General features: G+C 46.8%; 1 protein-coding gene across 1 annotated transcript in view; it reads left to right on the plus strand.

Moving 5' to 3' along the window:
• BRSK2 (BR serine/threonine kinase 2) overlaps positions 1–24753 on the plus strand; it is a 387342-nt gene extending 362589 nt beyond the window's left edge. Inside the window, exons 17-19 of the mRNA XM_054390340.1 lie at positions 1510–1690; positions 2496–2585; positions 24578–24753. Coding sequence (XP_054246315.1) covers positions 1510–1690; positions 2496–2585; positions 24578–24753 — 447 coding nt within the window. The remainder of the gene's footprint in view (positions 1–1509; positions 1691–2495; positions 2586–24577) is intronic.
• The last annotated feature ends 770 nt before the right edge of the window (positions 24754–25523 follow it).

Raw genomic sequence — 25523 nt, forward strand, 5'->3', positions numbered from 1 at the left:
CTGCTCCTTCACACCCATCCTCTGTGGATTGAATTCATGTGGCCCATTGCTCACTGCTCAGCTCCAGGGCTTCTTGTGCCATGTGCCACTGGGCAGAGCCTCTGCTCCTTCACACCCATCCTCTGTGGATTGAATTCATGTGGCCCATTGCTCACTGCTCAGCTCCAGGGCTTCTTGTGTCATGTGCCACTGGGCAGAGCCTCTGCTCCTTCACACCCATCCTCTGTGGATTGAATTCATGTGGCCCATTGCTCACTGCTCAGCTCCAGGGCTTCTTGTGCCATGTGCCACTGGGCAGAGCCTCTGCTCCTTCACACCCATCCTCTGTGGGTTGAATTCACATGGCCTGTTGAATTTCTGTCTGTGGATAATTGTCTCTAAGGAGAGAAGAGATCTGAGCCTTCTTGGCAGGGTCTGCAGGTTGCCAGTGCTTGGAGCACCACTGCAGCTGGAGCAGGCTGCTGTGCGGCGGCGAGGCAGTGATTTGCTGCTTTGTCAAATTAACCTTAACAGCCACCGTCTGGGCATCAGATGGGGTCTCCTTCTGCTGGCTATGCTCTCCTCCCACTGAGCCAGGCAAAATCCTGGCTCACATCTGCATTGCTTACTTACAGTTTTCTCTTCAATGCTGTATGACAGAAAGAAAGGTAATTCCCTCTGGAGAGCCAAGCATCAGTTGTTGCAGGTGTGGTTTATTTACAATCTAGGAAAGCAGAGGGGGTTGTCAGGTTTTTTTTCCCCCTTGTTCTCACTGTCTAGGATTTGAGGGGCAATTGTTTGAAACTGGAGCAGGGGAGATTTAGGCTGGACATCAGGAGGAAGTTTTTTTACAATAAGGGTGGTGTAAAATTGGAGCTGGTTGAGATTTTGTCCCTGGAGACAATCAAGATGAGACCTGATGTGGCTGTGGGCAGCCTGATCTGGTTGGAGGTGTCCCTGCTGACTGCAGGGGAGTTGGACAGGCTGCCCTTCAGACCAGGCTACTCAGGTGTTTTTTTATGCTGAGTCTTCCATCCCACTGACTTTCCTGCCCCCTCCCTTTATTAGCAGTTTTCACTTAGTGAAAGGCTTTTCACCAAACTGGGAGATGAGTAGGAAAAGAAAGGCTGAGTGTATGATGCTGTGCACCAGTTTATAATCATTGTGAATATTCCACCAATATTTCATCATATTCAGCCTTTCGGTTTAGGCCAGCCCTGTAAGGAGCAGTGCTCTCTTCACAGAACAGTCAAGGTTGGAGGAGACCTTTGAGATCATCAAGGGCAACCACTCACCTAGAGCTTGCAGTCCCACTGCTACTGCTAAGACACTACCACTGCACCATGGCCTTCCTTTCTTCATTGGTGCCAAGCAACCAATGTCATTCTCTGCGCATTATAAATTCAAGTCCAGAAGCAAACCCAACACACCTTACCCTCTCTGGAAACGTGTAGTGTTCTAAATGGAGGTTTGCAGATTTGTTCCCTTTGTGCTCTGCTTCTACTCTCTCCTTCTCCCAACCTGTTTCAGATCCCAAGCCTCAGTCACAGTGTCATCTCACAGACAAGTTTCCGTGCAGAATACAAGTCCACAGGAGGTCCTGCTGTCTTCCAGAAGCCAGTCAAGTTCCAGGTGGACATAACATACACAGAAGGGGGAGAGGCACAGAAGGAGAACGGGATCTATTCTGTCACTTTCACACTCTTATCAGGTAACCATGGCAATGCTGTTAGAGGGGTGCAACCTGGCTTTGTCCTTGCTGATACAGAGGCTTACAAAGACAGCTCTGGAGCTGTCTCAACCTCAGGGGAAAATTCAGACAGGGGCAAGGAGGAACAAACATGCTGTAATGGAGATGCTGGGAGGGAAGGAGATTTGCAAAGAGGTGAAGCTGCCACCACTGTGATTAGTGGTGAAGTGGTGGCTCCATGCATCAGATTTGAAGCCTGTGTGTTTCACTCCAAGGTCTCAGTATCTCAGCTGGGCAAAGTGAGGCCACTGGTTTCTACCTTCTGACAGGAACATGCAGTCACCCTTTTCATCTGGGTGGCCACAGAGGTTAACCTCAAACCCTCCTTCTCTGTCTTTACAAAAGCCCAGAAGCCATTCTTCATCCTGTTAGGACAAGGCGCAATGGGCACAAACTGGAACCCAGGAGGTTCCACCTGATCAGGAAGAAAAAATTCTTTGTTGTGAGGGTGCTGGAGCCCTAGAGCAGGTTTCCCAGAGAGGTTGCAGAGTCTCCTTCTCTGGAGAGCTTCCAACCCCACCTGACCTTTGTGATCCTGGGCAAGCTGCTGTGGGTGCCCTGCTTTAGCAGGGGGTCTGGACTGGATGATCTCCAGAGGTCCCTTCCAACCCCCACCACGCTGGGATTCTTGTTAAGTCCAGTCAGTACACTCCTGGGGACAAGACTGAAGGGAAAGTTCTTGTGACCCTTCCCCTCCAGCCTGGGTGGTGTGAGGATTTGCCTCCTGCTCCTCTCACAGCCATCTGTGCCTCTTCTCTCCTCACAGGTCCAAGCCGTCGTTTTAAGAGGGTAGTAGAAACCATTCAGGCACAGTTGTTAAGCACACACGACCAGCCTTCAGTGCAGCAGTTATCAGGTGAGTAGCTTCTACTGTTGAGCACCTAGCTGCAGCAGGGACAGGCAGGTGAAGTGCCTCTCAGTAGCAGGAGGCTGAGGGAGGCCATCCCTCTGATTACAGGGAGGAACAAACTCCATTCAGACAGAGCAGTAACTCCCTGCACCCACCCTGCTCCTCCCTCTCTCATTCCCTCTCCAGTGCTCCCAGCGCATTCCCCACTTGAACTGCTTCTGCCCTGCTCCCGCCCAAAGAGCCATTTGCCCACTTCTCCATCAAAAGCTGCATCATCAGTAGATCTTCCAGATTTTCTCAGCTCCAAAATCTCCCACAACAGGGACATGCACCTGATTTTCAACCCCTTCAGGCATGCTTCAGAAACCTCCAACTTCAGAGGATCCCAGGACAAAGTCAAGAGCTACTTTTAAACTTAGCCAGTAACATTAAGCAGCATTTCCAGATGGTCAGAAGATGGCTAATAGTTTCCCAATAGCATGATCAAATTCTTGGCCCATCACTGTGGTAGCTACAAGTCATATATTAAGGTTCTGCAGAAGCTGGATTTTGTCTGTCTTTAAAGTAAGAGTTCCTCATGGTGGTAAAGAAAGTCTTCCATGTGTGACCCTGTGCAATGGCATCAACCTGAATCTGCAGGCAGCTTGAATTGATAAGGCAGCAGCTAGCCTCATCCCATCATTGCACAGGAGATGTTCACTCTGAACACTAATGGTGGTAGCAAATGTTTACTCTGAACACTAGTGGTGGTAGCAAAAGTTCACTCTGAACACTAGTGGTGGTAGCAAAAGTTCACTCTGAGCACTAATGGTGACACACACACACAAAACATCAGAGTTACCTCTTCTGTCCTTTAAAAGGACAGAACAAAGAAGAATGTGGATGCTGGGAACCTAAGCTTAACTATTGGGAGTGCATCAAGGAAGGACAAATGGGGAGAAGTGGAAAGAATGCACAGGTACAGGAAGAAATATGAGCAAGGCAGGGGCTGCAGGGAGAAGAGCAAGGGGCAGGAGAAGTGGGAAGAATTTTCCCATTGTATGATGCTGAAAAGGTAGTAACTAAATATTATACATAAGAGCCAAATTCTGTGCTTGACCTTTGTGCTAACAAGCCAAGACAAAAGTAGGGGAATGAAGCTGGCATTGTATCTTGCAGTTACATCCCAGATGTCCTTGGCTCATTGCACACATGGGTTACATTCCTCTGGTCTGACAGTGTGCCTTTAACAGCTGAAGGTAAAACAGCTCCATCTAGAAGAGTGAGAAGTATGCTCAGTTCAGGAAATATTGTTTTCCACTTTGCTTTTGCCCTCCAGCACTACCTGACCTTCTGCCTATTGGGTTGCAAGGGTGCCAAGCAAATAGGTTAACCCAGTAGGAGACAGGAAAGGTGAGGACACTAGAGCTATGGTTGGGTCAGGGTTTTGCTGTCTGGACTGCAGAAATCAAATCAAACTCAGGGAAGCAGCCAGAAATTTCTGCCAGCCCTTCCTCTTGGGAAATGCTGGAGCCATGTAGGGGTGAGGGGAGTTAGCTGGGAAAGCATCCTTGGATGCTTCACACACCCTGCTGTGTGAAGCATTTCTTGTTCCTTAGGGAAAGAAGTGTGCCCTAGGTTTCTGGTGAGGAAAAACCTGTGAGAAAAGCAAATAGCAGAGTGTTGTCTCTTAACTTCTGCACCCTAGCATGTGCTAGCTGCTGAGGCTCTCTGGAAGCACTTGGACCCTGTTGCAAGCTTGCATGTGAAGCAGGCTGTCTCCCTAAGGAAGTCCTGTTACAACAGGAATAAAAACCACTCACCTGACTGAGGCTCAGGGAGATGTTTAGGGCAAAGTGTGCTGTGAGAAATGTTGTCTCACAGTTTTGCTCTGCTTTTGAAATGGAGAAATCATATTGTAGGCACTGAATCTCTTCCTGCTGCCTAAAGCCATATGAAAGTACGTTGTTCTAGCAGGGAAGACCCAGCCAGGGTAAAACTGATAACTCCACATGGAGGAAAACCAAAATAAGTAGTCTCTTGGGACTTTAAAAGGAGATTTCCCTCAGCTAGGGAGTTGTCCAGGCAAGACAGCTCGAGAGTGGCAGGATGCCAAACTGACCTGGACCACATCACCTGACCCGAGCAGGAATAGCCAAGTCTCTGCACAAAGAAGTCATTCAACATGGAGAGTACAGGTGGAAGCAGGGTACAAGGAGAAGAGAAAAGGCAGAGGGAGGGGGAAGTTATTGTTCCCAAAAGAGACAAGCCTGTGCCACAAAGCAGGGAGGTCCTGTGGGTCCCATCCCCAGCCAGGGAGAAAGTAAGGGCAATTCAAGGGATGAGGGGACAACAGGAACTGACGTTCAGCACCTTGCTCAGCTGGGTGGCTGTGGTTGGGAAGGTGTGTGCAAGAGCTGCCTAGCAATTACCATGGAGCTACTCAGCATTTCTCACTAGAAACAAGGCCAAGGCTTCTCTGTTTCTCTTCTTCTCTCCCAACCCTGAACACCTCACAGGAATTGTGGTGGCTGGATTCCTGTTCAGGGTGCTGGTTTGAGGGCACTGTGTCGGCAGGCCACTGGTGCAGCAGAACAAGCTCACAGCTCTCTCTGGGGACACTGCTGCCTCTGACCAGCAATACTGGCCCAGCACTGGAGCTTTCCCTAGCTCCCTGTGCACACACACACACACACACACACATGCAGACATCCTCTCTGGGGTTGTCTCTCCCAAATGCCATTAGCAGATTGGGATGGTGAAAAGCATCTGTGAAAGGTGGATGGAAAGGGAGGGCTGCAGCAGGACTTCAGCAAGCACAGTGTAAAGCAGACCAGCAAGGCTCAGTAGCACAGGGCACTGGGAGCCACTCTCTCTCCTGCCCCTCTTTGATCCTTCTGCAGCATGCCAGCCTGCTGAGCTGGCCTGCCTGGGTTTCAGAACTTTCCTCTTTCTCCTTTCCTCCAGCTCACTCCAGTGTTTGTAGATGTTGTGTTGCCCATTGCATCTGTGTGTGTGTGTATGTGAGCCCCATACCTACCTTATTTAGGCAGATGTGTTTCTGTGTCACACTTACAATCTCCTTCCTCCCTGGATGTCCCTTTATTCACTTCCATTTTTGCTTCCTTATTTCTTCTGGAGCAGAGAACAGCTTCCCTCCCTTAGCTGAATAACTGTGTAAATAGAGGAAATCTATCCCCTAAAAGCTAATGTCATATTTCTAAACTCCACTCTCTAGTTGGTCAAACTTAGTGCAACAGACCAACCTTATACAACCTTAGGGCATTAAATCCTCTGTGGTGTAACTGCTGAGACAATAGTAGGTCTATAGACCCATGACTGGCATAGATAGGGATTGATTGCTCATTTGTTCTTCCCAATGAAAGAACTAGAGGCCATCACAGGAAAGTAGTGGAAGCCATGTAGCCATGAAGGCATATCTTCACATAATGTAAGACCTGGGGAACTCCTCACTGAAGCAGGTTCCAAATGTGAGGAACTTGCAGGTGATCATCTTCTCCTGAGTACTTGTTACTCCCAGGGAGGCAGGATGACTCCCTGGAAGAGAGATCTTCATGAGGAACCATAGCAGGGTCAGGAAAGCTCTGACCTGGGAGTGGTGAGAGAGTTAAGGTAGTTTTAGGAGGATGTGTTCTGTACACTTGGGCTGCTGTTACACTCCTGCATGTCTTTGTATGGCTGCTGATGGAGACAGAGCTCTGGATGGCTTTGAGCTCTGATGAGAACCAGGGTAGCTGTCCATGTGTTCTTGTTACTGGTATCACAAAACCCATGAAGCCCAGCAAGGGACAGTCCCTTTTGGATCAAGAGTGAATACTGGTGTCTGTGAGAGCAGCTGGCCTGGACTCTCATCCATGTTTGGCTCTGTCCAGGAGCCTTATACTGAGAATCTCTGCTTATGTAGTCCCTGGGCAGGACTGCCTTTTGGTGGGATAAAAGAATCTCTCTCCATGGAGGATGATATCTCAGCTTTGTGCCTTTGTTTCAGCCCAATACTCCTTCCATTAAATCATAATCTGTTTTCCTCCAGTGCCTCTCCACAAAGGAGGCATAGAAACAGCTGGTGAATAGGGACATGCAAAAGCCAGCTGTGATCATTCACAGGGTATCAGATTTTATTTCCCTAATATTTCCTTGCCTCTTTGGGCTTTGGTTTTAAGTGTGGGGTGCTGAATATTCTTATTTTTTCCCATTTTCCCATGTTCTGGGCAATCAGCAATACTGACATAACCTTTTGTATCTTCTCTGTAAGAGGTTTTCTCTTTCTTTATTTTAATTATTAGCTTCACATTCAGATTTTAACCCCTGAGATCTCAAAGTTCCAGATTATTACTGCTGGAAATGCTTTTCAGTAACACAGACAAGACCACATCCAGCTTCAGAACAGGGCACTGCAAGCTCCTGCTCCTGCTGTGAATCTTCTCTGTATGCACCCAAACTCTCTTATTGCTCTGGCATGCACCTCCACAAGCCAAACATTTTCTTGTTACTCCAAAAGTTTTGCCAGAGCATTGATCTGTGAGTTCTGGGTGTTCATCTTTAAGGCTCACAGGAGCTGTAGATTGGCTATTTTGCTACAAAAAAAAAAAAAAAATAGTAAGGAACTTGGAGTTTCCAAATGCATGAAGGATTTTATCATCAAGACAAGAAAAGGGAGCAAGTGGAGTGCCTTGCAAGGTAAACTTCCAGCTGCAGACTCAAACCAGGGCTGGGCAAATGCCAATTTGGAATTGGACTGCAAGTCAGCTTTATCCAGGGCTCATCCAGGTCCCAGGTTTGTCTTGTTTCTTGCACTCTTGATGTCTTCCTGCTCTCACAGTGTCATAGGCACAATCACTTCACCTTGCCATCATCCACAGAAGCTGTTGTGTAATGCCTGGTTGGATGGGCAGAGAACTGGGTTTTTGCTAAACAGCTTTAGTATTCTAACTGAGCAGCCTTCATTCCAATTAACTGAGTAGTCCTAAAATCAAGCCTGTAGGAACAAAAAAAACCAGTCCAGGCTCTCCTGGGTTTTGATAGAATGACAATGAATTTCAAATAAGCATCCAAACACTGGGGAATTCTCATCCAAATGATAACTGCCTTGGACCAGAGGAACTGCTGGCCCCCTTGGTGTCATCTCCCTTCATGGGAGTGCTTACTGGGGACTGTGAGCATCTGGCAGGAGGTGCTCAGTGCTGTCTGGGACCTAGCCCTGAATTTGGAGATCTCTGAGGAGCAGCTGTTTGGTGAGATGTCCTGGGCTGGGATGAGTCTCAGTCTCAGAGATATCAGAAGCATCACAAGCCAGGCAGCCTGCTGGTGAAATGTATCTGGGGCAGAAACACAGGAACTAAAGAGAAAAGGAAATCAGGAAAGAAACTTCAGCAGATTTCTTTAATGGATTCAGAGCTTGTTTGGCCTTTCAAAGGAAGGTCTGATTTCAACCAAAGCCTTTGACATCTGTTAATGAAGTGAACTTGGTGTCATATATGAAAGAGTCTTGCTCAGATCCAAAGTGTGAGTGACTGCCAGCACTCTCTGTGAAACAAAGACTTGCCTCATCATCAGGAGGCTTGGGATCTGACACTGCCACTGTGCTTTAATTAGAAAATTAACCAGCACACATTAAAAATGCTGTTACATGACCCATCAGTGCTTCTCAGACAGCTGAAGGCCTCCAGACCCTGGCTTTAGTCACAGCACCTGGATCCCCCCATCCCTGGGTGATGGAGTATTACCCACGAGCAGAAGCTGACTGCCAAGAGTCTGAGGCTTTCTAATCAGAAGGAAAATTCTACTTTTAAATGATGAAATATATTTTCCTAGAGAGTATTGACTAAAGCAGATGTTAAAGTAGGATAGAAATGGAAGAAGCATTAAAGTAATTATTCTAACAGAGAGGCTGAAGGCTTATTCACTCTGGGAGTCTTTCAGGCAATGCAGTGTGAGCTCCTGGTTTCTGGTGTGCTCATGTTTGCAGTGCCTTAGGAATGGGGGGAAAACAACCTGATGGTGTCTTGGAAAGGCATTCAAAACAAAACTAAATCCCTATGCAGTTCCTGGGACTGGCCATGGCAATAGAGAGAAGGCAAATGAGAGTTGTGCACAAGTGTTGTAAGAAAGACAAATTGGTTTTGTTAGTCTTGCTTTGATGTTTCCCCACAGCCTTAGATTAGAGAAAGGGTTTGTGGCTTTTCCTATCCATCAAAATCAGCTCTAGAACCTGCAGGTGTAGTTTCTCATGGCCAAAAGTGGGTTGCAGAGGTTCTGCTGTCACAAAGCCTGTGTTGCAATCTGGTTTTCCTGTGGTAGATCTGTCCAGTTTGTATTCTGCTCACACAATGAACATGTGCAGCCCTGGTACACCATTAGCTTTAAATGGAACCCTGAAAAGAGCTGTGCTGACTGCAGGGGACTCAGGAGAAAGACAGTTTTCTGAGGTATGAACTCCAGGAAACATGATTAATTGTAATTTGCTAACATTTTGGGAGAGTCTTAATAAACCAGCCACAGCATTTACATACTCTGACCCTATCCAAATGCTCCCCTTTTGTTTCCACACTGCTAGTCACTGTCTGGCCAGTTTGGATACACCTGAAAGGAGAATTCCAGGTGCTGGAGGTCACGTTTGAGACTTTCCTTGCTCTCCTCTGTTTCTTTTCTAAGCCCTAATTCTGCTGATGTGTGAGCTCTGAGCTCCACCACTACAGGTCTGTATTACACTGTGTTACACCAAGGTGTAGCTGACTCAGAGGGGGCTGGACAGGAACCACTAAAAGGCAGGAGACAACAAACTTCTCCAAGTTATTAAAGAAAAGAAAAAGAGATACAGGCCCATGACTGTGACTTCTGGTTGTTAGCTCAGTCAGCAGCTGTAGGCACTTCTTAAACCTGCTAGGCATCTTCAGGGACAAATGTATTTGGGGAGCTTAATCTGCCTTCACTCAGACTAGCCAAAGAAATTCAAAGGCAGGTAAACTCCTGCCCTTTCTGACACCTCTGATTCCTGTTCTTCAATACTCTTTTCTCCTTCACCTCCTTCCTTTTCCCCCTTTCTCTTTCTCTCAGTCTTGCCCCTTTCTGAGGGATCTTCCATGGGTATCATCTCCCACTGAGCCTGCCTCTAACCAGGGGGATGGAGAGCACATAACTGCTGCCTAGATGCTTTGGCCAGCATTACTGGGCCAAGCCCCTGCCCTCTCTCCTCCATGCTTTCCCAGGTGGTCTACACAGCACAGGCCTGGCTGCACCAGAAAAAAATACATATCCATGCTCTTCTAGCATGGGGTCAGCTTTCCCAAGCATATCCAGCATCCCTTCCTCCTTTTTTGAAAGGACTTTTCTCAGTATTTAAGGGGAGGAATGCAAAAATTACTCTCCCCTCTCTCCTGCAGATTTTCCAATGGATAGGGAGGAGTTAGAGCTTCCTAGCAGTCAGGGATTTTCAGCATATGTCCAAGAAACCATATCTTGAACACTCAAGTGTTCACTGAAAGGCCAGGCAAGAGGAGATGTGAGACTGAACTGAGTGCTTTAACTGTTAGCCACTTGCTCAGCAGTGAGTGCTCCACATTGCCCAGCACTCATGAACATGATGATTGAGGTCCCAAATGTAGTGGAATCTTGGCTAACAGCAGGTTCCATGTGGAAGTGTCCAGCTGGGCTGGTCTTTCCTGCTTTAAAGCTGATGCACAGAGCTCCTTCTGCTTATCACACCTGAGGAAGAAGCACTCAGAGGCTGTGGCAATGGGAGCTATATATGAAGTGGATACGCCTCAGGGCCAGATTCTGCCACCCTTTGCCGAAGTAATTCTGTTGCCTTTTTGAGAGCAAGAGGAGTAAGAGCCTACATGTGAATGAGAGAGGCAGAGTTATGTAGAGAGCTTGCACATTGCGCTTTGGGGTCTAAAAGATGTCTTTGAGCTGTGTAAGAAGCCATTAGGGACATCTCCGTCCATGTCCCGTAGCCAGTGCTGCGCTTCCTCCCTCTCTCCAGGTTTTGGGGATCACAGATCAGCTGGCCAGGCCGTTCCTGGCTATTGCAGGCTAACTTGCAAAGGTGACCAGGTGAAACAAGGCTTTTAGTTTGCTAATGTGGTGGCAGAATGCTTCCCAGACCCTATAAACACCCGTAGCTATGATGAAGAGGTGAGTGGAGCAGTGGGGCTGAAGCCACTCCTGCCCCCAGTCACAGGGCTGGGTTTGCACTGGCTGACAGTGGGTGGCAGAATCTGGCCTGGGTTGTGTGAAGACCAAGATGTGTTTATGTTTCCTGCTTCAGGTAATAATGTGCTAAGTTACTACTCTATGCACAGAGGTATGGAAACCTTTTTTTTATGTTTTTCCCTCCCTCCCTCCTCTTTCCGTTCTATGATCCAGACACCACTAACTGTATGGAGTTGATGACTGGCAGACTTTCCAAATGTGGTAAGAACTTCCTTCCCTTCTGCCTTTCCTCCTTCCCCAGCCCCTGCTGAGCAACATTAACAATGCGCCGGCCTGACCCTCCCACCTCTTCCCCTCCCCTCTCCTGCTCCCCTCACGCTCTTGTCGAGTCTCCCCACCCCCTAACAGCCCAGACTGTCCTTCACCGACCTGGTGGGCACAAGCACCTTCCCCTGACTCTGTTCCTCCCCATCCATGCACGGATGCACAGGCTCCACCACGGCTTTCCCCTTCATGGCACAAGTGTGTGGTGTTGCACTTGAGATTCCCCTCCTTCACTGGGACCCAGGCCAGTGGTTTTCTTTTTTCTTCCCTGTTTTATTTTCCCCTCTTTGTTTACTTGCTGCCTTTGACTCATGATTCTTCAGTCCCTTTTCTGCAGTGAATGCTGCCCTGCTAGCTGCTGGCTCCCTTGGGTTCCTGCTGGTTATTGAGACAGGATTGCTATGTTATTGAACTCTATTTTGCATCCACTCCCTTCTTCCCCAGATATCCTTGGGGTAAGACCCTTTGGAGTCTTGCATAAGGCACACCTCATATTACCTGTCAGGCACTTGGCTAGTGTTAAGTGGTCATAGTTCCAGTCCAGTCTTTGGGAAGGGTGTTGTGTCTCCAGTTGGAGGAGTAGTGAACCTACTGAAGATTCAGAATGTTACCAGGAATGAGATTTAAAAAAAAAAAAAAAAAAAATTCCTGCCCAACTTGCAGCTCAGCTTGCTTGGAGCTCTGTGAATTTTGGTTAGCTTCTCCCTTGCCTTTCCTTCTCTCTATCCACACATGGACTATGTTCTTTCTTTCAATACCTGTTCCCCTGCTGACTCCTCCAAATACAAGAAATATTCTAAGAGAGGTTTCTGTCTTATATCTCAGAATCATAGAATTGTTTCAGTTGGAAAAGACCTTGAAAATCATAGAATGCATTGGGTTGGAAGCTAAAGCTCATGCAGTCCAACCTGCCTGCAGTGAGCAGGGACATCTGCAGCTACAGCAGACTGCTCAGAGCTCCATCAAGTCTGACCTTGAATGTCTTCAGGGATAGGACCTCCACCATGTCCCTGGGCAGCCTGTTCCAGTGTTCTACCACCCTCATAGTACAGAACTTCTTCCTAGTGTCCAATCTAAATCTACCCTTGTCTAGTTTAAAGCCATTGCCCCTTGTCCTATCACTACAAGCCCTTGTGAAAAGTCCCTCCCCAGCTTTCCTATAGCCCTTTTCAGGTACTGGAAGGCTGCTCTAAGGTTTCCCTGGAGCCTTCTCTTCTCCAGGCTGAACAGCCCCAACTCTCTCTTCATAGGAGACAGGTGATCATTTTGGGGGCCCTCCTCTGGAGCAGCTCCATCAGGTCCATAATCTTCTTGTGTTGAGATCATCGAATCCAACCCTTAACCCAGCACTGCCAGGTCACCACTGCACCATGTCCCTCAGCACCACAGCTACACAGCTTTTAAACAGAAAGATCCTGTGCAGGAGAGCTCTGTTCTCTTTAGATTTCCATTCTGGGGTCTAGGTTGAATTCAGAGATCTCTCTGAAAGGGAACACAAGCTGTTGAGTAAGGAATCACTGAGCTCTCCAGCTGGACCTGCCACTCCTGCATCATCTCTTAGTGAAGGAAGGTTGTTCTGGAGTTGTTCTGGAGTCTGGAATAACAAAAGGAAGTTGTCACAGTGGAGATAATATTAGGGTTATGTGTGTGTGACAGAGGCAGATTTTTGGCCTTGGTGGCAGTTTTTCCTTTGCTCTGTAAGGAGCTCTTTGGATTTCTTTCTTGAGTTGTCTAGGTTGTACCATTTCTGATCTCATGGGTTATACCATTTCTGATCATGAAGACTGATTTAAGTTGTAGGCAAACTTGCAGCTTCTTCTTGAAGGCATAAGATTGTAAATCCCTCTTCTCCCTCAGTCTTTTCCTTCTTACTCAGATCTGGCACTCACATGATAAGAAAGTATGGCAGTGCTGATTCTCCTGACTGCTCACAAGCAAGCTGAGCTGTGCAGATAACCAGCCAGTACTCTGGGCTCTCTAGGGAACATCACCACTCACTCCCAGTTCAGGCAGGCCCTCCAGCTGCCACTGTGTCAACATCAATCCAACAAGGGACAAGGAGGACAAGGTGAAGGCCAACAGGGAGACTGCTTTTGGGCAGCTACAGCACAGACAGAATATAAATGTGTCCCCAGGGAAGTGAAGGGGTGGGTTATAGGGGGTTAATGGAGCTGCTGTGCTCACAGAATCAGCAGTGATGACTGCACCAGCCTGAATTCCACTGTCCTAGGGGAGTGAAGAGCTATTTCATGGGCAGGAGAGCTCAGTCATGCCTGAGACAAGGAATGATGCCAGCATGTAGCCTCTTATTTGCAAAATGTCCTCTATGGCTTTCAGGACAGGGAACCCCCTGTGAAGCTAACACAATGTTCATCTAGTAACAACAAATAGAGTAAGAATCATAGCATTGTTTGGGTTGGAAAAGACCTCTAAAATCATCCAGTCCAACCATCAACCTAACACCACCGTGGCCATCAAACCACGTCCCCAAGTGCTATGTCCACAGGTTTCTTGAGCACCTCCAGGGATGGTGACTCCACCACCTCCCTGGGCAGCCTGTTCCAATCCCTGACCACTCTTGCAGCAAAGAAATTTTCCTAATACCCAAAGAAGAACTATACTATGTGTTTGTTTGGGGTTTTTTACCTCATTATTGTTCTCTACTCTGAGAGTGAGCACAGGAGGTCATTCTTGCAAAAGAGTTAACTCTGGATCAGGAAGAGCTCATCAGATGCTTTGTGCCTGGCTCAGGTGTATTAAAGCTCTGGTGGGAATGAGGGATATCTTTTCACCCACTGTAAACCATTGGATGTTGTCATTAACAGCAAGGCAAATTTATTTAATCCTTCAAGATGCTGAGTTGCTGGTGAAGGGTCTGGAGATCAGGGTTGAGGATGAGGAGCAACTAATGGAACTGGGGTTGTTCAACCTGGAGAAAAGGAGGCTGAGGGGCGACCTCATTGCCCTCTGCAGCTCCCTGAAAGGAGGTTGGAGAGAGGTGGGGGTTGGTCTCTTGTATCAGGCAATAGGGTGAAAGGAAATGGCTTCAAGCTACACCAGGGGAGGTTTAGGTTGGAGATGAGGAAAAATGTCCATGCTGCAAGAGAGGTCAGGCTTTGGAACAGGCTGCCCAGGGAGGTGGTGGAGTCACCATGCCTGGAGGTGTTCAAGAAACCTGTGGCCTGGCACTTTGGGACATGGTTTAATGGCCATGGTGGTGTTAGGCTGATCTTGAGGTGTCTTGCAGCCAAAGCAATTGTATGGTTCTATGCATCTCCTGCTAGCCATGGTCATCTGGCTGAGAAGTGGTTTTGCATAGGTGTTGGCATTGAGCAACAAGTGAACGCTGAGCAGCAGAGGTGTGCCATAGGAACTGCCAGTATCCACGTGGTGTGACAGCTGCTGCATCAGCCCTGCCTCTGCACACCAGAGAGCTGCTGCCAACCCTTAATGCTGCACGACAGGAGGAAAGAATTTGGCTCATAATAAAGTTGGAATGCCCGTCGGGGTGGAGCTTTTTTCTTTTACATTTCCACCCATTGCAGCAGGGGAATGGGCATTTCTTAGTCTTTCTTCAGTCAGAAAGACTCAGCTGGTTTCCATGAAGCCTTTTTTATCTGTTCAGAAGGTTAGCTTTACCTTGTAGAAGCTAAACCCTTCCCACTGCTAATGCAGCTGTACCCTGCAAACCGCCTATGGGAGGGCTACCTCCCGGCTTAGCTGCTCTCTTCCTTGTGTGTGCTCAGAGCCAAAGCAGTTTAGTGACACATAAGCTCCACCACTTTATGTGCTGCTGTTTTATAAGGCTGTTAAGCCTTATAAAATCAACACAGCTGTAAAAGAAGAAGCTGGATTCTCTTTCTTTTGAGGCAGGATTGAGAGGACTGTTTATTACCATCTAATCTGGTCTTTATGTCTATCTCACCAAAGAGCAGGTTGTATAGTTGACAGTGAGGTTCTAATACGTTCTGCAGGGCCTTTGCATTATTAAAAACAAACATCAAGATAATACACAAACTGGAGAACCCTCCAGCTTCAACCCCAAAGCTGAGGCTTGGAAAGCAAGTGTCATTGTAGATGGAGCATGTTGGGTCTGAGGTACACACCACACAGAAACCCATGGTGGTGACATTTCAGTGGTCCTTGTTCAGAAAAGAATTGGCCTTCACAAACCTTAGTGGCCTTAAATCCTCTAAATGCTGGTAGGAGAGCTTCTTTGGGCAGTTGGCTGGTAGTAAAACCTTTGATGGCTCATTCTCCCTGCCATCCTCAGTGTTTCAGAGTCCTGAATAAGCACATTTCACTGAGCTCTGCAAAGTTTGCCTTGCTCTTGACTTTACTTTGAAGAGACACCAAGGGAGCCTGGAAACTGCCCAGTCTCCACACTGTAGCTGTCCAGGGCTGAGTTTTCTTTCCAAGTGAGACAATCTTTGCTTGTTTTCCATCTCAGGGAAGTCTTCAGTGGCACTTTGTGGAACTAGGTGATGATGAGAGGAAGAAAAGGTTAGTAGGTGTAACTATTGCAGCTCCAGCCAAATAATGTTCTTGTGTTAGGCACTGCACAAGAAAAGGTTCCTGCGGAGTCTTAGACCACAAGCCTGTGACAACAGGCTGGCCAGAAGACCTTTGTGTTTGTTACCAGTGTCCTGTCTTGCCACTTAAAGTTTGAAACTTTCATTCCTAGCACCACTGACCCAGAATCACAGAATCATAGAATTGTCAGGGTTGGAAAGGACCTCAAGGATCATCCAGTTCCAAACCCCCTGCCATGGGCAGGGACACCTTCCACTAGATCAGGTTGCCCAGAGCCCCACCCAGCCTGGCCTTAAAAACCTCCAGGGATGAGGCTTCCACTACCTCCCTGGACAACCTGTTCTAGTGTCTCACCACCTTTATGGTGAAGAACTTCTTCCTAATATCTAATCTGAATCTCCCCTTCTCTGGCTTGAATCCATTCCCCCCAATCCTGTCACTCCCTGACACCCTAAAAAGTCCCTCCCCAGCATTCTTGTAGCCCCCTTCAGATACTGGAAGGCCACAAGAAGGTCTCCTTGGAGCCTTCTCTTCTCCAGGCTGAACAACCCCAACTCTCTCAGCCCGTCCTCATAGGATAGGTGGCTCCAGCCCTCTGTAGCCCTTCTCTGGACACTGGGACTTAAAAAGCTTTGCAAATCCTTGTGTGTACCAGTGGCTATCAACAAAGTGATCTGATCAAAGCAGAAGCACAGCAAATCCATTTGCCTTTCATATCTTTCCAATGTATCTCACTCAAATCTCTTGTTTCCAGTGTTCAGGACTTGACAGAGCTTCCTATTCAGAGCCATCTGACCTTGTGCCCTGTGGCCAATCACCCTCAATGCAACTTCACTGCAGTAAAGGTTTCTCTTCCTAGCTCCTTGCAGTCACAGCTTGATTCATCTAGGCACAAGGCCATGTCAGTACCATCCCAAGCTACCTGAGAAATTAGGAGACATTTTGTAGTTTAAAACTTGTTACATCCCATTTGGGTTGCAATTGCAGCATGTGGCTTTGTGAGGGCTAATTTCCAGGCTGTTGGTAGCAGCAAGTATCTGGATGTGGTGCTCTTGGAAGTGATCCTGATCCATACTGGCATTCATCAGAGTAATCCTGCTTCTCAGGAAGTAGCTGTTTGATGGAAGAGGAGGTTGGTGATTTGCATTTATAAAGTCATAGCTGGTGACAGAAACACTGAGGCTGAAACCTAGAGAAAAAAAATGTGCACGGCCCTCCCAGCTGAAAGTCTCTGTTCTGCTGGGAGGTAGTCAGAGCAAGATGGTTTTTCTTTCGTGCTGGCTGCTGGTCTTTCTGAGCATGGCTGATTCTTCTGCCTAAATTGTGACCCAAATGAGAGAAAAAAGGAAGATGACCCATCTGAAGGATCACATATTCATTCATAATGGATGGATCATGACTTATAAGCCAGATTTTCCAAAGAGTTCAAGCCAGGTTTCCCAGTTACCCTTGTCCAGCTCTCCTCTGTTTCCCAGTGGGTGTCTGACTCCCCCCATGCTGTAATCACAGCTCTTCATTCTTGTGTTGTGTTGGGGAGACATTTCCTTTCCAACACATGACTGGTGTCTTTTACACCATAGAGGGCAGCAAAAAAATGGCAACTTGGCACTAAAGATGGATCCAGATGTGTCAAACTGTTTGGTACATGGCAGGTCCTGTCATAGAATCATAGAAGGGCTCAGGTTAGAAGGGACTTTAGAGATCATCTACTCCAGCCTCTCAACTAGACTCAGCTGCTCAAAGCCTCATCCTGGAGTGTCTGGCCTAACACCCCAAGGGAAGAAACATTCACAATCTTCCTGGGCAACCTATTCCAGAGTCTCACCACCCTCATACTGAAGAACTTCTTTCTAAGATCCAGTCTAACCCTCCTCTCCCTCAGCTTCAAACCATTCCCCCTTGTCCTGTCTCTAGACACCCTTATGAAAAGTCCCTCTGCAGCCTTCCTGTAGGGCACCATCAGGTATTGGAAGGCAGCTCTAAGGTCCCCTGAAGCCTTCTCCTCTCCAGGAGCAACAACCCCAGCTCCCTCAGCCTATCCTCATAGCAGAGATGCTCCAGGCCTGTCTTGACAGCTGTGGGTAGGTTTTCACTGTCCAGTGCAAGATCTTTTGCTTTATCTCTCTAATGATACCCAATACAGAAAACAGATCTCCCTCAGTTAAGGTCACACACAGCACTTCCTTTATGGCAGGCAGTGCTCCAGGACACTCCATGTGAATATTTGTACTAAGCTGAATGTGAGATGGCCTCCCCTGGAAATTAAATTGTATTTTGAAGGGATTGATTCAGAGGAAAGGAAGAGGCAACATTTCAGCAGCATGCACAGGGTGTTTCTCTCTTTAGGAGCAGGTCAGAGAACTTAAAACCCGTAAGATTATACTTGAACATCCATCTGTCAGGAAAGAACAAAATCATATTGCCAAGTGCCACTACATTCCTGACATTTTTATAGACAAAAAATTGGAAGGAAGCAGCGGAAGCCTCACAAGAGGATGGGAAGCAGCACTGCCATCATCTGCTGTGGCTTTCCGAGTGTAGGTCGTCAGCTTCCCCTCTCAGCACACACTTGTGCAGGCAGATCTTTGCAAAAGGACAGGCAAATACAAAGAATTCTTGGGCTGAGTCCTTTCCCAGAACAGCATGATTCCACAACAGAATCTGGCTTCTCTTCATCCCCCTGCTCTCCTTGCCTGCTCTTTCAGTGCCACCAGCTGTCCAAAGGAATGTATGAATCCCTGCTCTCCGGCAGCCTCTCTCCTTTCCTGAATGTTGGATGGTGGTGCTGGACTGGCCAGAGCTGTTCATCACTCAGGGACATGTTTGGGTTTTGATTAATTACTCATGCCTTAGCTCTGCAGGAGGCAGCAGCAAGGAAATGTGCCTCATCTCTTTGGGTCTTTGCTGCCTGTCTTCACCATTCTCTAGCTACCTGTCACAGTTACGTCACCCGTGACAGGAAAGGCTGGCCTGGATCTCAGGATTTGCTCTGGGTCTGAGAGAGGGAGAGAAAAGACAGAGGCAGAATGACCATCTGGATGCATCTGGCTTCTCACAGACATTGGGCCACCCTCCTGCAGAGGAGCCAGGATGTTATAGGGCAGTAAGAACAAGGATGGGTTGTAGGACATTTAAATGTCGGCTTGGTTGGTCAGCTCTGTCCAGGTGTGTCGCTGATGAAAGTTTCTACCTTCTGCTGGTAACATGGACACCTGTGGGGTATCTGAATAGTTCTTCCCAGAAGTCTGTTTCTGCAAGCACTGCTTTCACAGAACCACAGGATGTTAGGGCTTGGAAGGGACCTCTGGAGATTCATCCAGTCCAATCCTCCTGCCAGGACAGGAATCCTCCTGCCAGACCAGAGGTGCTTTCAGTTGGTGCTTTCACTGGCAGAGTCTAAGGACTCTGAAAAACAAACTCTGTGTTTACCTTTGGTAGTCACTTTACCATCCCCATCTGCACTCCAGGTGTCCTCCTAAGGAACTGGAGTTGTTTCTATCTCCATTTTCTACTCCTAGTCTGAAGCAAAATCTAAACAACTGCCCTATTAGGTAACTAACTGGAGAAAACAAGAAATGGGAAAACCTGTTCTGGTCAGCTGGTTCTGTCTTTTTATAAACCCAGTAAAAACCACATCCATGTCTCTTGAAAGCTTTCCTGACTTCCTGTGTTTTTAGACAAGTGCCTGTCTCGGGATTTCTGCAGTTTCCCTTCTAGGATGGGTTCACAGACTAAGAGGAAGTTCTGTATGATGGCCTCCAGCAAGACTATGAAAGGAACAACAAATTCTTTCTGTAGCCTTCAGTAGCTGATGAGCTCATGGAGGTACCTCTCATCTGTATTTGTACAATACCTAAGCTAGGAGCTCTTCAGCCTGGAGGAAAACCCCTCCATGAAATTGCAGCTAAACAAAAGAAGAATTGGCCACTTTCTTTCTGCTTTCCCTTTCACTGTGTGTACTCCTGGAGTGGGTTCTGTATATTAAGTCTCCTGGTTTTGAAGGCAGAAGGGACTCTGCCAACAGAAACCAAGCAAAAGAGCTAAAAATGCCTAGTCTTAAGAAGAAAAGAGGGCTAGAACACTGTCAGTGGATCAAAGTGGGTTTGAAAGGGAATGGATTATCACCCATCAAGAGTGTTTCACTGGTTTATGCAAAAGGAGTTGGATTTTTGTTGCATGATTCACTGAAGACACAGCTACTATCACAAGGCAGAGCAAGCTGGGGATGGAAAGGACAAGGGGTAAAGAGAAAAGAATGGGTACAGGAAGAAGAACTCAACAGCAGAGGCAGGCCACAGACAGAAAGGATGTGAAAGCAACCAGTCAGGTTGACCAAGGCTATCTTTTGTCTCCAGTGGAGGCCTATTTTTTTTCCCATTCACTTTCTCCCAAAGCCTAAGCTAAAAATGCAGAAACACAAAATTTCTCAGGCTACAGAGAAAGGAGAGGCAGAGGATAATCCCACGGATGGCAGATTTGTTTTGTGCAGCTTCATGTTCAGCACCATAAGGATTAGTGCATTAAAAATACATAGATGTGAGAGAGGGTTTCACAGGAGAAGGAAGTGCCTCAGGGTTGGCTTCCATTAAGTCAATGGGAATGTTGCTATTTGCTTCAATGAAAAGAAGACCAAACCCTGTCTTAAAATGTTACAAACCAGCAGGCTCTAGTCAGTGACTGAAGCCTCCAGGCTTGCCCTGAAGCTGCGTGTTATTTTCCTGTGGAGGACTGCGAGGGTCTTTGCAAGGTCAGGGCAAAGTTTTTGTGAGGTCAGGGTCTTTGCAAGGTGCATCCTTGCCTGGTGTCACTTCTGGTGCCTGGAGTGAATCACCTTGTTTTCCCTTTCCTCCCTCACCGTGGTGCTCCGCTCCCTTTGTTTCTCAAACCTGTGACACCTCTGGTCAATGTCAGCCAGACTTCCTGAAAAGAGATGAAACACAGAGGACTGTAGGGGCTGATGCTAGCCACCTACTCAGCTTCCTTTTTTGTGTGTCTGTCTCCAGCCCCCTTTCTTCCTTTCAGTGCCTGTTGTATTCAAAATGCATTCGCAGCTGTGACTTCTTTGCTGCTCTTCAGCCGTGACAGTGAGGCAGACAGGTGCCATGAGCCAGTGCCTTCCCCAGGAAGATATTTCCCTAGCATCCCTTCAATACATGACCCTTTCATAAGCTTCAGTGCTTGTTTTCAAACCCATTCCCCTTCCCCATCTTGCACCGTTGAGTTCCTTGGTCTAACTCAAAAATGCACACATCCATCTCCTCCTAACAAATGTGAACCCAATGCTCTGAGCCCCCACCCTGCTTCTGATCCTTCCCACAGTTTCTCACCCTTGCTGCCCTTCATACCTTCTTTGCTCTGTGTTGATGAACATTTTTGCTCTCAAAAGGAACCAAGACCTTAGTTACAGATGCATGAAACACTGGGAAAGTTGTGAAGACTCAGTGAGCCAAACCTTCCTCCCAGTCTGGAGGAAATGGAATGTCACCTCACTTTCTGAAATGAGAGGCAGCCTCTCTGAGGTCCCCAGATGGACTTACAGGTGTGAGAGCCTAGGAACAATTTCACACTGATGCTAGGAGTGGAGGAGTGCTGAAAAATCTATTCTAATCCATCGCCACCTGCGTTTTCAAGTCTTGTTTTATGGGGTGTATGAGCCCAAAGGGAACAAGAACTAAGAAGAGCACCACCACGCTCCACTTCCATGCTTCCAGTGCAGCTGCCCCATGTTTGCCTGTCTCCAGAGAAAAATGGGAGGGCTCTTTGTCTATCCAGAGACCAGCATCTAGACCAGCCCAGGTGTGGGCTAACACATTGACACATAGACAACATCAAGGCAGTGATTGCATTGCTTGCTGTAGGATCAGTTCTTTCTTGCCTGCAGGACAGGAGAGTGGCATTAGCTGGTGTTTAATTACAAGTCCAGCAACTACCAAAGGCAGAGGAAGGAAAGGGTTAGTGAAATGGCCTATTTTATATTTTCAGGAGCTCTCTTTAAACATCCCTAAGGATTTCTTACCTCCCATTAAAATTTTACCTGAAAATGCTGATTGTAAGGAATCCAGCAGTGATACAGGCAAGGAAAAACAGACTGTTAAATACTTTTGCTGCAATAAATCTCCAGGCACTTTTAAGCCAGTAGGGCACGGGGAGGAGAAAGGGTGGATGAAACAGGGGCTGCATATTTTAATAGGATGATTAAAAAATCCTGTGCCAGGACTCAGCAAGTACCAGATATATCAATATAATTTAAAAAATGTTTTATTGCTCCATTCTTGCAAGTTGTACTTCTGTCTGCTGTTGCTGTCTGCGTGAAAACAAAAGAACTCCCCTGATTCCTGCAGAGCCCTGCTTACTCTGCCCTCTTCTTTCCCTCTAAGCTTGTTGAATAAACTGCTCAGCTGAACAACTAGAGATATTCCCCTCCCCTTTTCTCCCAACCTAGCAGTCTTTCCCTCTCCAGCATTTTTTTCAGTGCTCTTTTTCATTCTCTCTGCTGACTCCATTTGCTTATGACGATGAGGAGTCCAAAGCCACATAAGAACCAGATCTGGCCACATACCTGCATTCAAGGCTGAGTGTTTGCTTGCTTTTTTTTTCCCCTTTCTTTTCACTGAAAAAGGGTAGCCACTCAAAAAAAAAAAAATAGAAACAAGTCTGAGCACGTAGAAAGGAGTCTTAGCAGATACAAAATGAGTCTGAGCAGAGAATATGCCCACAAACATGAAACAGTTTTAGGGAGGCTTAGGGAACTCTCTGAAATAGAAGTCATAGATGTGGAGCAGACTCCCCCCTTCCAAAGCATTTTCATGCATGTGGAAGGAAGCAGGTGGAGCTCACAGCAGTCTGACCCCACAGTGACTGAGAGTTTGGTGGCCCTTCTCTTCTTAGGCAGACATTGAGCCACGTGCTTTGTCTGACTGTCTGTTTGAGCCCATCACTAAGACTTCAGTTAGGTGAATGATGCCCTTCCAGAAGCTGGAATGATGCCCAAAAAGCTATTTGCCTGTGGCATTGGTGTAACAATGAGTGGACAGACTCAGGGCCAGCAGTAAGTTAGCCACAGAGCAGTAAGCAGAGGGAGACAAGGAATGAATGAGATCAATAAGGCTGAGGTCCTTCGCTGTATGTGCCAGCCATTTGTTTTTTCTCAATGCCTGTTCACCTGCAGAGGAAAACATCAGCTACCTGGTTAGTGTGGAGCAGGAAAAAAAGAGGGAAACCTTTCATTTTGCAGGGCACAAATCCAAATTCCCTCTTTCTATAAGAGCAGTTGATGTGTGTCTGGCATTTTCCATTAGAGAATATGAAAGCACTCAGCAAGCTCTTCAGCCAAGTTACTGTGCCCAGAAAGTACTTGCCTGCTGTAGTAACTGTTTTGCTTATGTTTGTGATGAAGGTGAAGGAAATATAATACGACTCAGCCACCAGTGTCCACCAGCTGTGGAGAAATGGCAACCCCTGCTCTGAAGGAACCCCTTTGCTCCCAATTGTTGTTCCCATCTCAGGGATTGAAAGGTTTCACTCTTCACAGCATCAGAAAGCATATACAAGGAGCTCCTTCTGGGAGCTGGAGAATGAAATTACTTAGGTAGGACATAAATGATCTGAATTTGTTAGGACGAGGGAGCCAACAGTCCCAATGCTGAGGAAAGTATCATGGGGGTTTAATGGTCATGAACAGGCATCACCTCCATGATGTTAGATAAAAACCTTCAGTTTCCATGTTTAGAGAATTTAGAGTGACCCTTCTATGTCTGAACAGGATTAATGCCTCAATACAAGAAAATATAAAGGGACTAGAAATGGCCCCTAACAGGCTACTTGTCCAGTAGCAGCTGGTCCCTTCCCCTTGGTAACACCCCAGAGCCTTTCCTTGGGTATGGCCTCTGTCATTCTCTGCCACAGGGCTTTAAGAACAGCACGATGCTGCTGCTTGGAGTGCCAGTGGTATACCTGTACTTCTGTGCACAGTGCCCAGCCCATGTTCAAACTGCAGCCTGCTTTGGTGACTGCCTTCAGGACATACCTCTTCTGCTCCCAGTCTGGCTCCTAACTCCACTGGAGCGAATATCAGTGTCATGGAGGCTGTGCTGTAGGGAGAATATGAATTCAGGACAATGAGGAAATAGTTCTTGACCATGATAGGTCCCTGAAATAGTTAGGTGTATATCAGCCTGCTTCAACAGTGCATTCAGCACCTTCATTTCCAGGTTCCTGCTGTAAGAAGGATCTGAAGGTCCTTAGGAGCTTGCAAGTACAAGCCACAGACCCTGCATGCAGATGGCAATATTCCTGTCAGCCATAGCTCCTTGTCAAATGCTGTTTGCCTTGGAGCACTCAGGTGCTTCAGGCTTAGTGACCAAAAGGTGAGCAAGGAGGTACTCAGACAGACAGCCTCATTCCTGGTGTGGCAAGAGAGCTCAGCACCACTGCAAAGCAGCGCAGGCATTGGTGAGCACCTCCAGATACCCCCTGAGGGTAACAGCAGCGCTCAGAAGGGATCTGCTTCTACCCAGCATGACATCCACTGACATTCCAGTGTGGAGTGGCCAAGTGCCTGCCAGTAACAGACTGCACCGAGGCACTGTGTCCTCCTGCTAGGTGAGATAGCTGTGCCCCTTCCCTCAGGAGAAAACCAGGACCTTCCCCCGAGCTGCTTTATGCTCCCAGCCTCTTTATTTCTGTAGGTGTCCCATCCTAAACACTCTTCCTCTTCCTGCTCATTGTCTTCATCCCCCACACACCCCCACGCACGTGGCTCTGGATCTCCTCATCATGTTCTTCTCGTTAAAAACCCCATTGTTCATTTGTTTGTTTGTTCTCTCTCCTCTTTCTCTCTCTCTTTCCCTCTCTCTTTTTTTTTTGTTTGTTTTGTTTTGTTTCTTTCTTCCTTCCTTCCTTTCTTTCTTTCTTTTTTTGTCTCCTCTGTTTTGTGTACCCAGGCAGCCCATTGAGTAACTTCTTTGACGTAATTAAACAACTTTTTTCAGACGAGAAGAACGGGCAGGTGAGCCATCCCCCCGGCACGCCAACCAAGCATAGCGCAAACAGCAAGCGGAGCGATTCCGGTTCTAATGACTATGGGTCTAGAGGAGACAATAAGTACCCTGCTGGCAAAGACAAAGCAAAGATGGTCTCATCAGTCGGCCTACAAGACCAACCTTAAATAAACACATTAAAAAAAAAAAAAAAAACAAACAAAAAAAAAAAAAAACAAACCAAACCAACCAAACAAACAAAAACAAAACAGATTAAATAACTTAGAAAAAGAACAGAAAGCAAAACAAAACAGGACAAAAAAAGAAAGCAAGAAAGAATGAAAGAATATTCCTTTAGCAAGCTAGCCTCTAAACTAGAAGGATGTATATACCTTGCCACAACAGTACAAAACTGTCTATAGACAACTTTTGTATGAAGGAATGACTGTATATATATACATATATATATTTATATATGATATATAATATATATCTCAGAAACAAACACACACACACACAAAAAAGGACAAACAAAAAAACAAAAGAAAACAAAACCCTGAAAGAATGAAAATAAAAGAAAGAAAAGAAAGAAAAGAAAAAGGTAGCACAGATGACAAAACCCAACTGGGTTGTGGTTTTTTTTTTTTTTTTCTTTGTTGGTTTTTTTCCCCTCCCTTTTTTCGGCTGTTTTTTGCCCCTTTTTTTTTTTTTTTCTTTCTTTCTTTTCCTTCCTTCCTGATTTTTTTGGTTGGGTTGTTTTTGTTGTTTTTTTTTTTTTTTATGGTTATGATTTTTTTAATTTTTTTTTTCGGTTGCTGTTTTCTTTGGTTTTGTTTTCTTGTTCTGTTGATGCTCTCTCTGTGTTTCTGACGACACCACTTGTTTCCGCTCTGCTACCAGGAATTATCCCGAAAAGTTAACATGTCAGCCACGGCTTCACCTTCTGTGCTCTGCGGAC

This window comes from Indicator indicator, chromosome 21, assembly GCF_027791375.1.
Source record: "Indicator indicator isolate 239-I01 chromosome 21, UM_Iind_1.1, whole genome shotgun sequence".
Lineage (NCBI taxonomy): Eukaryota > Metazoa > Chordata > Aves > Piciformes > Indicatoridae > Indicator > Indicator indicator.